The sequence below is a fragment of the Populus euphratica genome, unplaced genomic scaffold (genome assembly GCF_000495115.2).
Source record: "Populus euphratica unplaced genomic scaffold, PopEup_1.0 scaffold18.1, whole genome shotgun sequence".
Classification (NCBI taxonomy): Eukaryota; Viridiplantae; Streptophyta; class Magnoliopsida; order Malpighiales; family Salicaceae; genus Populus; species Populus euphratica.
Window position 1 is genome coordinate 826865 of NW_011499881.1, and position 18264 is coordinate 845128.

General features: G+C 33.4%; 3 protein-coding genes across 3 annotated transcripts; 1 reads left to right on the forward strand and 2 right to left on the reverse strand.

Annotated features, from left to right (window-relative positions):
* The first annotated feature begins 2598 nt into the window (after window positions 1–2598).
* On the forward strand, window positions 2599–7835 carry LOC105129402 (uncharacterized). Its single transcript, XM_011031442.1, has 7 exons — window positions 2599–3236; window positions 3293–3971; window positions 4666–4838; window positions 5166–5250; window positions 5354–5503; window positions 6955–7127; window positions 7555–7835. Exons 1-7 carry the CDS (start codon window positions 3148–3150, stop codon window positions 7688–7690), a joined length of 1485 nt encoding a protein of 494 aa, XP_011029744.1. The 5' UTR covers window positions 2599–3147; the 3' UTR covers window positions 7691–7835.
* Window positions 7728–10862, reverse strand: LOC105129401 (29 kDa ribonucleoprotein, chloroplastic-like). Its single transcript, XM_011031441.1, has 4 exons — window positions 10303–10862; window positions 8636–8737; window positions 8275–8547; window positions 7728–8178 (listed from the first exon to the last, which is right to left on the reverse strand). The coding sequence occupies exons 1-4, from the start codon at window positions 10711–10713 to the stop codon at window positions 8125–8127; spliced, it is 840 nt and encodes a 279-aa protein (XP_011029743.1). The 5' UTR covers window positions 10714–10862; the 3' UTR covers window positions 7728–8124.
* Window positions 10863–13647: 2785 nt separating this feature from the next.
* LOC105129403 (uncharacterized) lies at window positions 13648–16637 on the reverse strand. The gene is made up of 5 exons (XM_011031443.1): window positions 16161–16637; window positions 15939–16058; window positions 15081–15176; window positions 14857–14949; window positions 13648–14234 (listed from the first exon to the last, which is right to left on the reverse strand). Coding segments are annotated over exons 1-5 (543 nt in total). The 5' UTR covers window positions 16162–16637; the 3' UTR covers window positions 13648–14001.
* Window positions 16638–18264: the final 1627 nt, after the last annotated feature.

Consider the following 18264-nt stretch of genomic DNA (forward strand, 5'->3'; position numbering starts at 1 on the left):
AAGAACAAATAAACATCTCCTTCCTTATTGTTATTCTTGATTAGAGATTGATGGTAGAAGGTTTTAAGAAGAGTTAAGGTATTTATTATGATTTGATGATTGAATAACCTAAAAGTTATAATTAATGTTTAGGGTGCCACTCCTACTTAAAATTAATTTGATATATTGTTTGGATTATGAGTGTTTGAAAAATAGAATGCCTATTTTTTAAGATTTGTAAATTTAAAGATTTGTATATCAGGATTTTGAAAATCTCTATCAGTTGACTAATTGCTTCTAGTTGATCGGTTAACCTATGATAGTGGTCGACCGGCTACTCTAACAGTAAAATTTTATTGAGTTTGTTAGTTTCAATCAGTTTGGGTTATACTTATAATTGATCATGGAAATTGGTTTGGCTTTATAATTATATTTCGGTATCTTAACTTAGAGTTTTAATTTTTTATATTATTTTGCTTTGAGTTGTTTTTCAGTATCTTCCATATGTATTAGAGGTTTTGTCAACGTTCCTATTAATGATCTTTAGAAGTCTCTAGTTGTACATTCATTATCTTTTGTTTTTGTTTTTTGGATGAGTAAGATAATTTTTTTAATATGCATTATGCATGTAATATATATATATATATATATATAGTACAACTAGTTAATTTTTTAATTATTTATATATGTTGCTTTATTTTCTAAGTACTTATCCATTATTGAATCTGCACTTGCATTTTGTTGAATTATATTTTATTACATGATGAGTACAACTAGTTAATTTTTTAAATATTTATATATGTTACTTTATTTATTTTTCGAGTATTCATCCATTTTTGAATTTACACTCGCATTCTATTAAACTAAATTCCATTCGAAATGATTTACATTACTTTGATAATTATACGAGTATCTATTATATCTTGATATCAATATATTTATCGATAATTCCATACTAATAAAGAGTGATTAGTTTATGTATATATAATATTTTGTATATCTAACTGGTGAAAAAAACATTAGTTTGCAACACTGGATTTTCTCATAGTGATTATTTTCAGGTATCATCTAATCTCTTGCATATATTCCAATACTTTATGTTAATATGCTTAATATGTATATTTATATCAAGATATATCAATTTACAAACTATTAATATCTAAGATATATGTTAAATGTTATTCCCTTAATAAATTAGTTGAATTTACCCTTTTATTTTTTTTTAATATCATTTTAAATTCTTAGTTTCTATTAACAAATAAATTTTGATGAATGTTTTTTTTTTTTTTTTATTTTAATCGATATATTTTACTTGTTTTGCAAAACTTTCTCTTTAGTATTTCATTCGATATTTTAAGGTTCATTATTATATTATTTTAATTAAGTTTGGGTTTTGGCAATATAATAAGGATTATAAGTTATTTGTTTTGTTTTATTCGATAATAAAAATTTTTATTATTTGATTTTATTCCTCAAAAAAAATATAATATTTTGAAAAATTATCCAACATTTAAAATTTTTATATCACTTATTTTATATATATGTTCTGAGGCCTATCCTAGACGGTGCGTGTCCTTATAACACCATTCCTGCATTGCCAACTATTGATCCTGGATTCGTGTTGCGACACCTAGTAAGTTCGAAACCTGCGAAGGAAGTAAACGAGGGTGCTAGAAATCTGGGGTAGATTATTCCCATTGGTGGCCCCAAGGCCTTACGAAGCAGCATGTAATAAAAAAAAACGAAGATTATGAACACACACCACAAGTTATAAGAAACAGGTCGTGTGATAATATATAGCATGACATGTCGATCTGAGCCTTTGGAGGCTGGATCATTGCCCTCTATGCTCTCCTCTGTTGACACCTAACGGAGGCAGCCACTGACTGCCACCTCTCAATAAAGTAAGTGCACGTGCCATCTAGAAAATCAAATGAAATTAAAATGCCTGGTCTGTCCGTCATGGGTACGCGCGCAAGTTCCCATGCTCTGCTGCTGCCCCATCAATGAAGAAACCTCCATTCCATTGCTCTTGCTCGAATTACATATACCGCTCCACAGTTCACACCCCAAACACCCCCTCCTCTCTTTCAAGTCTCAACTCTCACGCATTCATGGATGTTGTTCACCGTAATAGCCTATAGGAGTGGAGAGAACTGAGGTGGTCATGTCTTTTGCCTATTCCCAGAAAGATAATCCGCACCTTACGAAGATACAAGGTATGCTTTCTTCTCTTCTCTAATCCATATATATATATATATATATATATACCGCACCATACCAAGATACAAGGTATGCTTTCTTCTCTTCTCTAATCCACACACACACACACACACACACACATGTGCCTTCATATTAGTTCAGGCAGTGTGTAAGCAAAGAAAATCTTGGGATTCCTTTCAGGTTAAAATTTAAGGAAAACACCAACAATTAAATCACAAGTGAAGTGAGTCGTACTGCTACTATTTAACAAACTGGCCTTAAACGTGGGTTGTATCCTATAGATCCGTGGTGGCTTAGACACTTCTCACGAAAACCCTTGGCATTTATCACGTGAAGTCTTCCTGGCTGCCTTTCATTGCTAATGGGTCTAAAAGTCTAAAGCAATCACATGCATCTTGCTAATTAACTACTATTCGGCAACTGGAGCGATATCAACATAGAAATGCTACTTGTGACAACATTTATGGTCATCTATATGTTCTTAGTTAATTCAAATGAGTAGTTTCATTCTAATCCAAGATGTCTTCATTGTCCAAAAAGTATATTGAATTATAGGCAAAGAAGAGGGGAAAAAATATTTTTAGCACTAATATTGTTCTGCAAATTTGTTCATTGTTTTAGCATTGCTTAGATTCAATTAAAAAAATTGGTTAATATCTTAATTTGATGCTCAGAATGTTGATCTACCATCTCTGTAAGAAAGATGAAACATATGCCTCCCTTCTGTTTTTCGAAAATCAGAAGCTATTTCATTTTTGGCGTGGAGGTCGTCAACCCAAATGAAATGTTCTTAATTTTTGCTTTTTGGTTTTATGGTCAATCTCGGGATAGATTTAACAATGCGAAATCCCTTTTTTGTATATGTCAAAGAGGGGGTAAAACCCTTTACGTGTACAACAATTTCTAACTCTTGTTAAACTGATTTGTCCAAGATCAAAGGCAAAAATGTTTCTAAGGAGCTCATCAGCTTCTGCAACTGGACCCTTGTTTTCACCCTTCTCAGACGGCCCTAATAGAGACTTTGACGCTGTTAACAACACCCACGACACCCACACCAACCACATCAAACACCAACCAGTGTTTCGTGATCCAAACTATCATTCCCTCACGGTTTGCTGCACCTCAACTTGACACCATTATCAGACCACGGCAGCTCATCTCCATTGTCTGAACTCGATCAAGAAAAGGGTAGTTCTCGAATTAACGGCCTTCGAAGAGCTTCGTCCTATAGTAATTTCGAAAGTTTTGTCTATACATCTTCTTGTGATCAAGAAGAATTTCGTAACTCAACTACTACATCAAAGAAATTTCAATGTAGAATGTTGCACTCTTCACCTTCTTTTTCGATATTTTACAAAAATGATGGACTAGAGGATGAAGGACGCAATGGAACAGATGTGGGAAGAGAAGAATTGATGAGAACTATTACTATTAGAGAAAACATAGAATCTATTGGTAGCGGGGACTTCAGTTTTGGAGAGACGAGCACGGGGTTAATAGAGGAGGAAGGAGAGAAGAAGCAGGAACAAGATTCAAACGGAATTGAGAATTTCGATATTGAAGAAGTAAGGGAACCGGCTAGTCCTCCCCTGTATCTTGCTGCTGGGCTTGGGATTGATGATATAGATCTCGGTGGTGATAGTGGTGGTTTTCATTTAAGTTTCCCGAACCTTGATGAAGATGATGATGTGGAAGAGTATTATAAGAGGATGATTGATGAGTATCCTTTCCACCCTTTGCTCCTCTCAAACTATGCTCGGCTGTTGCTGGTATGGTTAGTTTTTTTCTTTTCTGACTCTACTCTAATTTTCACTTCATCATACCTATTTAAGATAACTCATGTCATGAAATTGATGCACCTTGAGCCATCCCAGTTGTCACCGTGCTTACCAGAAGAGCTGTCCAGCCTTTTGAACTCCTTATTGTGAAACATGGGATCTAGACTTTGAATGATCAGGTCCTATAATATTTGGGGTTTTTATGTTCAGATCTTTGTCAAGGTCTGCTTCCAGTCATGTTCATTAGGTTTGAATGTCTAAGGGAAATGTAATCTTGTTGGTGCTTCTGTGTCGATTTGGAGCAGATTGAAAGGTTGGCTTGGCTTGATAGCTGCTATTTTTATTATTTTCAATTACTCCTGCTTCTGCTTCTGCTGGCACTTTTTGTACTATTGTTTTATGCATAGCTTTGGATCCCACGTTTTCTAAATGGCGTCACAATTAATCACATACTGAAATTACTTTTAACTGGTAAGAATGCCCATCTATTTTTATTTTTTTATTAAGGAAACGAAGCATTTTGACATAAAATAATCTCATTAAAGTAAGAATAGTGTTCGGACAGGCAATAGTGTTTTTCTTCAGTATTGTAATTCCTCAAGCATTCTGAGAGTGGACCTTTATATTTTGTAGAGGCCATAAGAAAATGATTGGTTTTTCACTGTAAAGCTTCTCTTTTTAACAGTCCAAGGGAGATCTTCATGGAGCTGAGGAATATTATCGTCTTGCAACACTGGCAGCTCCTGCAGACGGTGAAATTCTGATGCAGTATGCAAAACTGGAATGGGAGCTTAACCATGATCAAGATAGAGCATTAATTAACTTTGAGCGTGCAGTTCAGTCAGCCCCTCAAGACAGGTGAATATGAACTTGCTTTCTTCTAGCTCCTTTGCAAAGAGTTGCAAATCTAACTCCCATCAATAGTAGCTTGTCTATTGTGTTGGAGTTACTTTTACAAAGTGCTTTTGCGCTACAAAGCACCAAATTGATGCATTTTGTGTGCTTTTGATATGGTGATGTGAGAAGCATCAACAAGCACCCCAGGCATAAATTTGATGATTTTTAGTGCAAAGGCTCTTTCAGCTGCAGTGCCACGTGATAAGAATCCTACACGGACTTCGAAAATGATTGCACCTGAATTGTATTTGAGATGAATAAGCATAGCTTTGCTTTCCATGTTTTCAGCAATGTTCATGCAGCTTATGCCAGCTTACTCTGGGAAATAGAAGACGATGGGGAAGGAAATACATTTCAACAAGAATTTATCCAGGTGCCACTTTCTCTTCTTGGTCATAAATTTGTGAATGTTTTATTGTAGGGTTCCAACTAAGCTTTTAAACCTAGCCACTAACTAGAATTTTAAACTGTTGCAGCTTCCATCTAAGAATCATATTGATCTGGAAGACCATGCTGCATCTGATGCCAACCAGGATCGTGATGCTGAGGAGTCTTATAGAGCGATGGTAGAGGCAAATCCTTGCAACTCTTTGGTTCTAAGAAATTATGCTGAGCTTCTGTATCAGGTAAGATCTGTAAATTTATCTCTTTACTTCATCATAAGCTCATTCTGGTAGTATACTTGTAATAGTATACAAGAAGAATCTATAATTAATGTTTGAACTTTGTAGTCATAACTGGATATATTTCCATCAGACTCCATTATCTAGAGACTGGAGGTGAGGCATGGTGGAAGCAGAGATTTGTGGCACACTTTCAAAACTATTGTATGGGATATTTGTAAACTGATGCATCGAGACTGCTTAATTCTTTTAAACAGTTTGAATAGTTGGAATGATATTTTGCGAGCATGAAAAACTGTTTCAAACAAGTTAGGAAAGGTAACTTGGAAAATCTTTGTTTCTCAGGATAGATATAATACAGGATTGCTAGTTTGATAAGGGCATACCCCACTGAGGTTAAGGAGAATTTTCCATGGCCATTGCATACAACTAGAAAATGATCATCAATGAGGAAATTCCATCTTATGATCTAAGGAATAGATCTTTCCGAAGGTTAAATTGGAGATGAATGTATAACTGCATAATTAAAAATATGTTATCTGGAACACATTCCATTAAGGAGTAGGAGTTAGTAACCATCTGTTTTTCTGGGACACGTAATCCTGGATTGAAGGAGGAGTCATTCACTATAGATGTAGCTTTAACATGGGAGTCAGAGATATAAAGTCATTCAATGCATCCATCTGTTACTTTGGCGCTTTTAGCAATTTGGACATTCGTACAGTCCCATCTCTAGGCTATCCTAGCAAAATTTATTGAATCCCAAGATGGATGGAGTTGTCCTTCAACGGTCATTGCACTTCATCGTGAATCGAGCTGTTAGAAAACACTAGTTGGAAAGAATAATCAAATATGCATGCATAACACGTATTATGTCTCATAGACATGCAATTAAAGCAAGGATGCAACTACAAGAGTTAAGGTGAAGACATGGCTTAGGATTTGGTACATCTTCAATTGTGGTAAAGACGGTCATTCTGTAAAAAGATGCTTCAGTTTGGTACAGGAAATCAAAAATCTGAAAAAATCTGCAAATGGTCAGAAATGTAAATCATCATGCTAACCAGATCTAAGGGACTTTTGTTTAGTTATATACATACAAGTCTTCTATTATCAGCTTTTAGTACACAAAATCAGGTAGTGTCTATTAATCTCTAATGGAGTACCCATAAATATATGTCTGACAATGACTGAGATGATTTTGCTATCGTTTTCTGTATTTAGAGTGACATCACATGTAAAATTGAAGGAGGCCGGCAGCGTGGTACAGTGATCACAGTGCAAATTCTTGGTTAGCTGTTTGTGGCAACAAGCTACACTGTGGACTAGAGTGTTTTGCACATTGTGCTTCCTTTACTATTTTGTTTACTTCTTTCTTGTAGACGTCTAGATTGGAGTCTGTGAGTTGTCATTCTTCCTCCATTCTTGCTATAACATTTGTTTTCAACCAACAGTCCAAGAGAGACCTTAAAGGGGCTGAGGAATACTTCTCCCAAGCCATACTGGCTGATCCTGGTGATGGAGAAATCCTGTCGCAATATGCAAAATTGGTGTGGGAACTTTATTGTGACCATGACAAAGCCTTGTGTTACTTCAAACAATCAATTCAAGCAACTCCTGCGGACAGGTACATCCCTTTCTCCATGTTTTAGAATTTAGACGGCTTTCCATTTATTTGTGTTTACAAGATGGTCCTCCGGAGTTCCAAAGTTCACGTTCTTTGGTTTGAAAATGTAAAATGTTGATGCCGGACCTCCAGTTTCTTCTTCTTCTTTTTTTATTACTCTCCGCAAGTATATCTATAAAACGAGCACTCACATACAAGGAAGGGACTCCATAAGAAAGGGGAGATGGTATAGAGGAGTTTGAGTTTTAGAGATTAGACCAGCCACTCTTTTCCCTATAGAAAATTCTGTTTAGCAAAAGAACTTTTTGGTCTAGACGATTTGCATGATGGAAGATGCTTTGATTGTTTGATAGGAATGGCAGCTAAATTATACATTCTAGGACTGACTGATTCTTGGCCTGACGTTTCATTCTTTCTTTCTTTTCAGCTATGTTCTCGCAGCTTATGCTAGTTTCCTATGGGAAACAGAGGAAAATGAAGAAGATAGCACGAGTCAGTTTGAGATGCCCAATCACAATGAAGGTGCAGTAGCTGCTGCCAATGCTCAAGTGCATCATAAATAGTTAAATACTAGACCAGGAGTATAGTTACGAATGCTTCATCAGAAGCAGAACAATAGAATGTCATTAAGATATAAGCTCCAACTGAATAAACTAAAATGTTGTTAAAATTGAGAGAAATTGCAGCCAAATTAACAACACTTTCTGACGATTTTCCCATCTGCTCTATTCAGTTCCCAGCAGCCAAGAAAGATTTTTTCTGTTTATCGTAGCATATTCATAGCCTTACCAAAACCATGACAAATTTTATAAGGAACTTCTTTCTACTCATCAATCAGAAGTGGAAGATCAGGCAAACACAATAGACATGAAAGAGAAGAGAATCTCAGGTTGCCAAGTGATTGCAATAGTAAAATTAACTACTGTTTCCTTCCATTTCTTGGTGCTATCAGTATTGATCATCTTTTCTCAAATCTGCACCTTTTCCACTCTCCATCTTATGATTTTCTCCCTTCAGCTAAGCTTACACGTAATGCTCGTCCCTCCAGTTCCTAAATATAACACATGACCATTGATTAACTGTTTTCCAAAAACAAATGCTGCAAGTAACACAAAGTATATACTGAGTAGAGGGAGGTAGATTATACCACTCCATTAAGAGATTGAAGGGCTGTTTCCATTTCTTCTTTTGTTGAGTAACATACGAAACCATAACCACGGGATTTTCCTGTCTCCCCGTCATATAGAACCCGTGCTCCAACAACGTTACCATATTCTTGAAAGGCTTGTGTCAAACTTTCAGACGTTACTGACCAAGATAAATTTCCAATAAAAAGTTTGTATTCTGTTTCTGGATATAATGGTTCTTTAGGTTTTGGTTTATCTGCAAAGTTCACCCTTAAGATGCGACCCATGTATTGCTGAAAAAGGAACAAAATTTGAAGCTTGAGGTAAAATGACTCGCTAATATATTAAAGTATTCACACGCACACACGGAGGAGTTCTTACGCTTCCATCGAGATTTTCAATGACTGCCTCACAATCTTCAATGCTACTCATTGTCACGAATGCAAAACCTCTGCTTTTTCCAGTTTCTCTGTGATAGAGAACCTGCAGCCATGCTCATTGGTCAGTAAAAGAATAGCTCTCACAAATAATAATAATAATAATAATAATAACAAGGGAAATAAACAGTACTATAAATTCCATGACAACTGACAAGCATTAACATTGCGATTAAGGCAAATTGTAAGGTAAAGAGTGAAGAGAAATCAATACTTAAGCACAAGTTCTATAATATTCAGAAAGCATTTCGTTACCAATGGTCAAGTTTCCATCATTTATAGTTGTAATCATCATTATCGTGAAAAAAGTATGAAATCAGTAACAGCAAAAGAAGGGACTATCTTAATTTGGGTGTTCTGGAGTCTTGAAAACAAAGGAAAATGAATACTACAGTGCTTGATTGCATATTGAGGCGGGCTTCACTCTTTCACTTCCCAAAACCCCTTGAAGCAGTGAAAATTGGGAGTAAAACTTCTCTAGCAACAAGTGAGATCATCAGTTAAACAATAATGCACCTCCTTTTTTTTGTTTGGCAACAATTATGCATCTCCTCTCACATAGATCCATGTTGAATAACCTACTTGGTTACCAATCATCTTCGTATCCGTGTGAGTGTAGCATAACCAGGGAACCATTGCCACAGTGCTAACATGTGGCTCCTCCTTCACTCCTCTACCATGGTTTTTTCCAGGACACTGAACCACGTTCTTGATTGATGGAGAGCTCGTGATGACGGTAAAAAGGGAATAATAGCAAACAAACCACCAATTCACCCATCCATCCTTCTCTAAGAGGCAACCTACAGCTGTGCGTTGAGATGATAAAAACTGAAGTATCAGGCTTGTGCAATTCATCCAAGTTCAAGAAGCTCATATAGTTGTATTCAATCTATTAAATTTACCATTCAAGATTGCTCAACTGATCGCTAACACAGGAATTTCACTACTTTGATTGAGTTGTCCCTTTACCCTACGTTTGAAGTTACCAGAACTTTCATTCATGGTATATTGATGCAGACATGCACCTATATCACACGGCCAAAGCGAATTCAGGTTTCCATGTAGAATCTAAGCACACGCTATCTCTCAGTCCAAGTGATTTCAAGGGTGAATTTCTCAAGAAATTATGCTGCTAAATGAGTAGTTACCTATCTGAGGGATTTCAAGCTTCTTCTTCTTCTTCTTCTTTATGGAAGCCCACAAGCTTTATCATCTGATTAGGAGGTGAATTTTCAAGCTATTGCAGAGCCGTGTTTTAGGAAATCAACAAGAAAGTTCATTTAGCAAATTAATTTAGTTCTTGCATGTTTGAGGAACACACTCCACTATATACTTTGGCATCATAAGCAGCCTTGTTTATTCATGTCTGGGCTGGATTGGAATCGTAGTTACCGTTGTTTTTTAAAGCTTTTTTTTTATTTATTAAAATAATATTTTTTATTTTAAAATAATTATTTTTAAAATTAACTCATCAAATACAAAACATAAAAAAAAAATTAATAAAAAAAATGAATTTTAATGGTACATCTAGCCATAACTGCAGATCCTAATTAAGTGAAGTAAAGAAAATCCTCCTCCTCAAATATCATCATATATTGATGTTTAACATACCTCAACCATCTCTGGACTACCATACTTTTGAATCATCCCAGCAAGCTGTGCGCTGTCAACATTATATGGCAAATTCCCAAAGTAAAGCTTGGTATTAACAGGGACCTGATCAGCTTCTCCTTCTGTTTCTCCTGAGGCCAGTTCCTCTTCTTCCACCGCAGGAGCAGTTGCGGGTGCCTCCTCTTGAGCAACATCAGCAGATACTCTTGGCACCCTCCATGAGGCTGCAACTTGTGAAAGTGGTTCTATAACATAATTCGAGCGAGATAACGTGGCTAACATGATGCGAACTGGTGAGACTTTGAGGAGAGTTTGATCAAACGGGCAGTGCTTGACATGCATGCATTTGAGGGTGTGAATTGATGAGGGAGAGAAAGAAGAGCCTACAGCTGCAGCAGCAGAGGCAGCCATGGTGCAAGAAATTGGCAAGAAAATTGGTGGTAATGGTGGTGGTTTTTACAGTTATGGGAGGGGGTGGGGGGGGATGACTTGAAAGTAAGTGCTGATGGGGGAATGGAAGGAGGGTTAGGCTGTGCAAGCTGATGTGGGCAGATTGTGTCCAATGAGATGGGGTAAAGATATATCTGAGGAGATAAGGTGCGTTCAGTATGGATCAGACTCGGAGTTAGTAGTAACTACACTTGTGGCTCGCAATTCGAGGCCGACGGGTCAGATTATTTTTTTTTTAACGTAAGAAAAAAGTTAAGGAAAAAAAATCTGATATTCCAGTCACTATTAATAATTTAAATACTAAAAAAGTAAAAAAAAAGTTGCATTTGAAAAATCGAAGTTGTGACCGAGAAAACAGAAAAAAACACTTAGTTAAACGAACTCAACTCATAAACATTGTGATAATGAATATAAATTTGAGATAAATTCAAAGAATGAAAAACACGAAAAATAAATCATTTGAAAGAAAAAAGAGAAAAAACACAAAGATTAAATTTTAATACATTAAAAGTTAAATAATAAAATAAAAATAAATAAACTTAAAAATAACAAAAAATTTAAAGTCAACTCGTGTTAACATTTAACACTGGTGATACTAGTCATGAATCCAAGACTAACCATATAAAAATTAAACCAAAAAAATAAAAAAATTAAATTCTAAATTCTAAAAAAACATTAACTTAAAAAAATAAAAAAAACTAAGCAAATCTGAATAAACCTTCTAAACTTAATCGAATGTCTAAAACTCGCAACTTTTAAAATTTTAATCCAAGTTTAATAAAAAAACTTAATTTCTAAGAAATTTAATTTTAAAAAATAAAATCATGAAAAAATATTATTTTTAAGTAAAAAAATAATAATATAAAAATAGAGATCAAATATGATAAAAAAAATTCATAATGATGAAATTGTAAAAAACAAAATCTAAAAAATGATCTCAAAAAAAATAAATATCAATAAAAAAAATAAAAATCAAATCTAAAAAAATAAAAAAATATAGTGAAATTAAAAAACATTTGTAATTTTATGATGCAAGCGTATTTAAAATTTATTTTTTAAAAAATATGACTTGGGGCATATATGCAATTGAGAAAAAAATATTGATATATGGAAAAACCAAAAATTTAAAAACAAAAATGATAAAAAAATACACAAATACAAAAATTATATAAAAATAGGATGAAAAACAAAACCTAAGCACTAATTATATAAATTTTAAATGATAAAACTGGAAAAAAAAACTTATAAAAGGGGAAGAAACCCCAAAAGAACTCTAGTAAAGCTTCTAAACCTAGTCAAGGATCTCAAACTCATAACTTATTAAATTCTAGACCCGGATTGCATAAAAAAACTCAATTTTTATTTAATTTAATGTTGATTAGCCAAAGTAAATCCAACAAAAAATAACAATTAAAAAAACCCAAGAAAACTTGGGTTATTTTTAAAATCATTGAAAATTCCTAGAGAAAATAAATAAATAAAATAATTTAAAATTTGTATCTCAAATTAAATAAATAATAATTAAAAGAATAAGAACTAAATTAAAAAAATAAAATAAAGAGGTGAAATAGAAAAATAATTTTGACCATATAAATTGTTTAAAGAAATCATTTCAAATATTAAAGAAAGATATTGAAAAAAAAAATTAAAGAATTAACAAAAAAAAACCAACAAATAAAAATAAACAAAAAGACCTGGGATATCCAGATCATTTCAAAAATCAATAAAGAATTCTATAGAAAACAAGCTAAAAAATACTTAGTCTTTAATTGAATAAATACTAAAAGGTGAAATAAAAAAATAGTTTAAAGGGAGAAAAAAAACCAAATAAATCTGGACAAATATCTTAAACGTAGTTTTTAAAACTTGTTGAAGCAAAACAAATTGGTAATAAAAAAAATATGAATTAAATTTGATACAAAGAAAACCAAATGAGGATGAAATTGTAAAAAATAAAAATAAAAAAATAACAATAAAAAAAATAAAGATTAAATTTGAAAAATAAAAAAATTTAAGAAAAGTGAAATTAAAAGAACATACAAGTTCTATAAATTACTTAGGATAAAAAAATTATACTAAAAAAATAATTAAATATAAAGAATCAACAAATTAAATAATTATTCTTGAATTTTTAATATGTTAAATCTAGGTGAAGAGAGAAATAGTAAAGGATGAAAAAAAAAATCTTATCTTATTGAATCAACAACGTGAAAATATTTTAAACACCACCATAAAAAGCTGTATTTACAAACAACCTTACATATAATGTCTAAAGAGTGTGGGGCCCTCTACACACATCAACATGTTTTCTAATTATATTTAAAATATATCAATTATTAAAAAAAAGCCCTAAACATCTTTTAAATTTATAATAAAAAAAATGTAAAATAACAAAAAAAATCTTTGTGAAAATGGCTAAGTTGATTTTATTTTTAAAGACGTCAAAATAATTATATTATTTTAAAAAAAATTAAAAAGATAAAAAATTTATGAGTAAGAGGTTTTATACTTTGTTTTTATTCTATAGTTAAATTTATATTTTTACTATTTAAAAAAGTAAAATGACAAATCTAACTCTACATAATTTATAAAAAACAATTATAACATAATGAATAAACAAACTTACGTTACAACCAATATCAAGTTCAAAAGTTTTTTGAGCAAGGAGCAATATCATTAAATCATATTAATATGAGTGTTAGGCTAAAGAGGTGTTAGTTTTTTAGTGATTTTGAGTTTTTTTATTTAATTTTTTTATATATTTTTTTTATTTTGATGTATTGATATTAAAAATAAATTAAAAAATATAAATAAAATATTATTTTAATATATTTTTAATTAAAAAACATTTTAAAAAATAAACTTTTTCGGTCATCCACGTTCTGTTTTTTTCGGATGATTCTTAACTTGCAAGTCTGAATTTGTTGGCGCCACAAATCACCCTGGACTTTGGCTGGAGGTTAATGCCAGCAACCGCCCACGTACTGTTGAATATGTCCATCAGTGATTGTTGCAGGCTGATCTTATTTTCTCTGGATTCCCCTGGACTTCAAGCTCATAATATATGAATTTCTTCTTCTGGACAGCAAACTGATAATATACAGATCCTATTACATGAAGATTGCCCTTCATGTGATTTCGGTTACAGTATAACAAAATTGCAACAGAGGTTGCCGTGCTCCCATTAGGAAACAAAAATGTCCTTGCTATTATCAACCCAGCTATAGATCCAGTGTGTATATTAAGCAATTAGATTCTCATAGAACGTGGTGTATCCGTTGGCAGCCCTTTCTTTACTTTAACTTCACTCTTATTGTCAGGAGTGCTCTTGGACTTTCTTGTATTTGTTGGGGTAGCATCAGTGATTCTAGCGGGGACAACTTTACATAGTTCATGCCTATTTTGAATCAGCTTATTATTCTTCAAAGCTGAGGGCCTTGCCACTCTAGTCTTGTTGTTATTCCCGATCACTGCATCATTGTCTGGATACGAATTCGAAAATCGCTTGTTAGAAATCTTTGTGGCATCTAAGCAGATCGTGGCCATACACACACATGAATGGAAAGAAGTGCGATAGCAGGCCAGTGCATAAATAGCAAAAAGAAGTGCATATGAACAATGTTATGCTGCGATGATTATCAGGGTGTCTGGCCTTTTGTTTCCCAGATAAACCAGGTTTAATTTGTTAAACCCTAACTCTAGCTACGCTGGGCCACTATGTTCCTACACGAAAAGCGTCTAGTCTTATTCAATAATTTGATAACTCAAATTTTAAAATATTTAAGAACAACGAGGGATATCATATATAGGATGAAAATTAAAGCATAAACAAAAGGCATGCTTCATTACTGTGGCTGCAGTTCATCCAGAAATATATCCATCTTTTAGGCCACAAACATAAGGGCAATGAAAGTTTACTTCCGTTCTCCAACCCTAGACTAGGTTGAAGCTAGCTTCTTTTTAGTTAATTTCTTATGTTTATACTACGCTCTCTGCTGCCCATATTAGGGCATGATAGAGTTCAAGACATGGCTATAGTAGGCAGACCATGGCACCTGAAGAGATAAATTTGGATTGAATGTTAAAAGGGGAAAGTGAAATTACCAGGACTAGATAAGACAGCACGCGGGCGTGGGATTGAACTGGCTCTAATTTTTGGTATATCCTCCTCATTAAAAATGTTTTTCTTCTCTGTTCCTGTGAAAGATCAATAGAGTTTTTATATTTAAGAACTGACAAATATCTCTGCTGATCAGAGTCTAATTTGAATTTCTTGCCATAGTCTAATTTGAATTTCGTGCCATGAAAGCAATGAGTTAAACTTTAACCTTCAGAAACATAAACTTTTGGCATGATCACGTTCGGTACATAAGACTTCGAGATTCTTGCTATGGGTGGTGGAGAATCATCTTGATGCCCCTTCACTGCAAATAATAAAGCTCAGCAAGGACATATGGACCAAATACCAATCAACAAAACTTAAATACAATTCGATCCTAATTTTCATCATTCAATTTGTCAGTGTTCGTGTATCCCTAATTGAAACAAAGTAGCACTTTCTCAGTTGTAGGCTCGTTGGCTGGTTTTCTATGTATTGTTTACTTTACATTCTGCAATTCTTTAGGGCAACACTGCGCCATCATATTCCTCAGGGTATAATACTCCTTATCAAACATTGGGTAACCCTAATATTACATAGAGTGAAACAAAGATCCTCGCTCTTTTTAATGTAGAAACATTGCCGAATCACTGTGTGTTTTTCTTGTTTTCTCTCTTGTATAATATTCATCATTATTGCTGCAGTTTTCACAACAAACAATAACACAGGAAGTTCCTCTGCATTTAAAAGTAGGACGTACATGAACTTGGCAGAGCAAAAGTAAACCATGCTTTTTGGTCAACAAAGAAATTTCAACCATACTAGCAACCAAGCAAACAGTTGAATTCTTGGCCCTGCCTTTTTTGAATTCTCTTTTGTCGGATAGAAAATAAATTTAACAGATAATATGAAGACGCAGATAACCAACTATTTATGTCAGCTAGCAGTAACAGAGGCAGTTTATCAAGCTCAGACTACTCATGAAGTAATAATCAAACTAATTCGAAAAAGAAAAAAAAACTCCACAAAGTTCAAAATAAAGAAAGAAAAAAGGGCTGATTGAGGAAAGATAAAGGGCGGGAAGTACCTGGAAAACAAGAATCCTGTAAACAAAGAAACTGGATATCCTTCAAGGAAAGCAAAGAACTCCAGCTGTGTGCAGGTTGATCATCTTGCCCATCTGTTCTCACCTTCACCTTTGGGTACACTTGAAACAAATTTCAAGAAAAAAAAAAAAAGAAAACCCATGTCAGAAGACAAATAAACTTTACGACTTTCTACAAAGAAATTCCAAAGATCAAAAACCCACTTTGAGTTTTTTGTAGTCAAATCACTTGCTATCGTGTTCTGTTGATGATGAAACTATGATACAGTAGTTTATATAATGACAAGTGGAAGTAATCTTATTGCTGTGTTATGAAGCAAAACCACAGAAACAGCTGAAGAAACAGAGACTTTTTGTGAGGTATGTGATCCAAGGTGAGAGTATTGAGTTGATGAACTGGGTATGGATTTCAGAAACTGGAAGAGAAACGTCGATTGCCTTAAAAGTTGTGCCGTCTGCTGGGTAGAAGAAAGAAAATTAGAATCGGAAAGGCAGGGGAATGAATGGCCAGGTCAAAAACTCAAATGATGCATGCGTTAGGAAATGGTTGGGTGGGGCCTGCTAACCGTTTCTTTTCCGTTTTCTGGCCATGTTTGACTTGCGAATCAGATACGCCACCTTCTCCTCCTCCTTTGGTGGAGGAACCTTCATTTCTTTCTTTTTCAACGCGTGCTTGTCCCATCCTTGGTGGTCGGCGTGGCCTGGCCTCTCTTTTCATTTGTTAACATGATTAGGGAATGCTCCTTGAGGACAGCGTGGACCCAATGTCTCTAATTTCATGTTTTAAAATTGGCGGGTGTTGTCAGTTATACTTCGATGTGTGACCGCGCGTGTCTGCCACTTGTTGGGGATTATTTCCATATTCGTCCCTCTCATACTACCACATATTCAATCGAGTCCCTGTATTTCAAGAGTTGATTGAGATAACTTGGATTATGAACATGTATTTGCCCGTTGGGATGGTAATTTCACCAAAACCGGTAAACACATATAGCTGAATAAAAAGAAAATTAGATCCTCTTGGGTATGGGTAAAACCCAAAAAAAAAAGAAAATCTAGTTTCGAGTTGGATAGATAATGACTTGATTCACTAAATTGATCTAAAATAAATAAATAACTTTAAAGTTTGAAAAAATCACATGTATAGTAAATTAATTATATACTAGATAGTTATAACTTATAATATTCAAATTCAAGTTTAAATTATAAATACACAATAAAAACTCATAAAATTAATTGGATGGAACTCATGTTTGAGTATGGATAATATAATATCTTATTTGAAGGTATTGATTGTTATCTCTATCAATGTTTGTTGATATTTTTTTTTAATAATTATAGGTGTTCGAGTCAACTTATACATACACATCAACTAATCTTTTAAGACCCTGAAGTTAACGACCATAAATCTCTAATTATTCTAAGATTTATAGTACTTGAATTAATAATTTTTAAAAATTAAATTTAAAATTTAATCAATAAAGCTAGATCTCTCAAGAATTTATTGATATTTATTTGATTTGGGATAAAATTTGTTTAGTTTTATCTTAAAAACATTTTCAATCTCTTCAAGTCGATCCTATCTTCTTTTTTTCCCTCTACCAAGTATATGCTTGAATTTGCTTCCATGAAAAGGAACAAAGCCTCGTTGTGATAGAAAAATTAATTTTGTAAATCATGTTTCTTAAAAGTTTAAATTTTTATTAAAAAATATTTTTTTTATGTATTTTAAAGTGCTGAATTCAAAAATATATTTTAAAAAATAAAAAATATTATTTTAACATATTTCAAAAAAATATTTTAAAAAACTCACAACCATTGTCCCAATCAAACTTCAGTGGTTTCTCCAGCCTTGTACCCAGGGTTCTTGTTATTGTTCCTTCTCTTTTGAATTCTCATTCACCACTTACTGCCTTCCCTTGCACGAAGCACCGTCTTTTCTCACGGACCGAGCTCCACAAAAATTGAGATAATATTTTAATTTTGAAGTCATGATTTCAATGATCCAGTTTACAGGAGATTATATTCTAACTGTATATACTTGCAAGAGCCAGAGCTGTTGTTATTACCTGGGTTGCCACTGCAGTGTTATGATTTAATTTCTTCTATCGCAAGTCTAGGAACCGCCAAAGCTCTGTGTGTTGGGTAATGTTTCAAAAATCGAGGTTGGGAATTGAGAAATAGGAAGAAAAAAGTTATACTGAATGCCGTAAGTATAAATTTCATAACATTTTCTAATTTTTTTTAATATTAGTAATTAAAAAGAAATAGTTTATTATTTATATATATTGCAACTGTAATGTTGGAG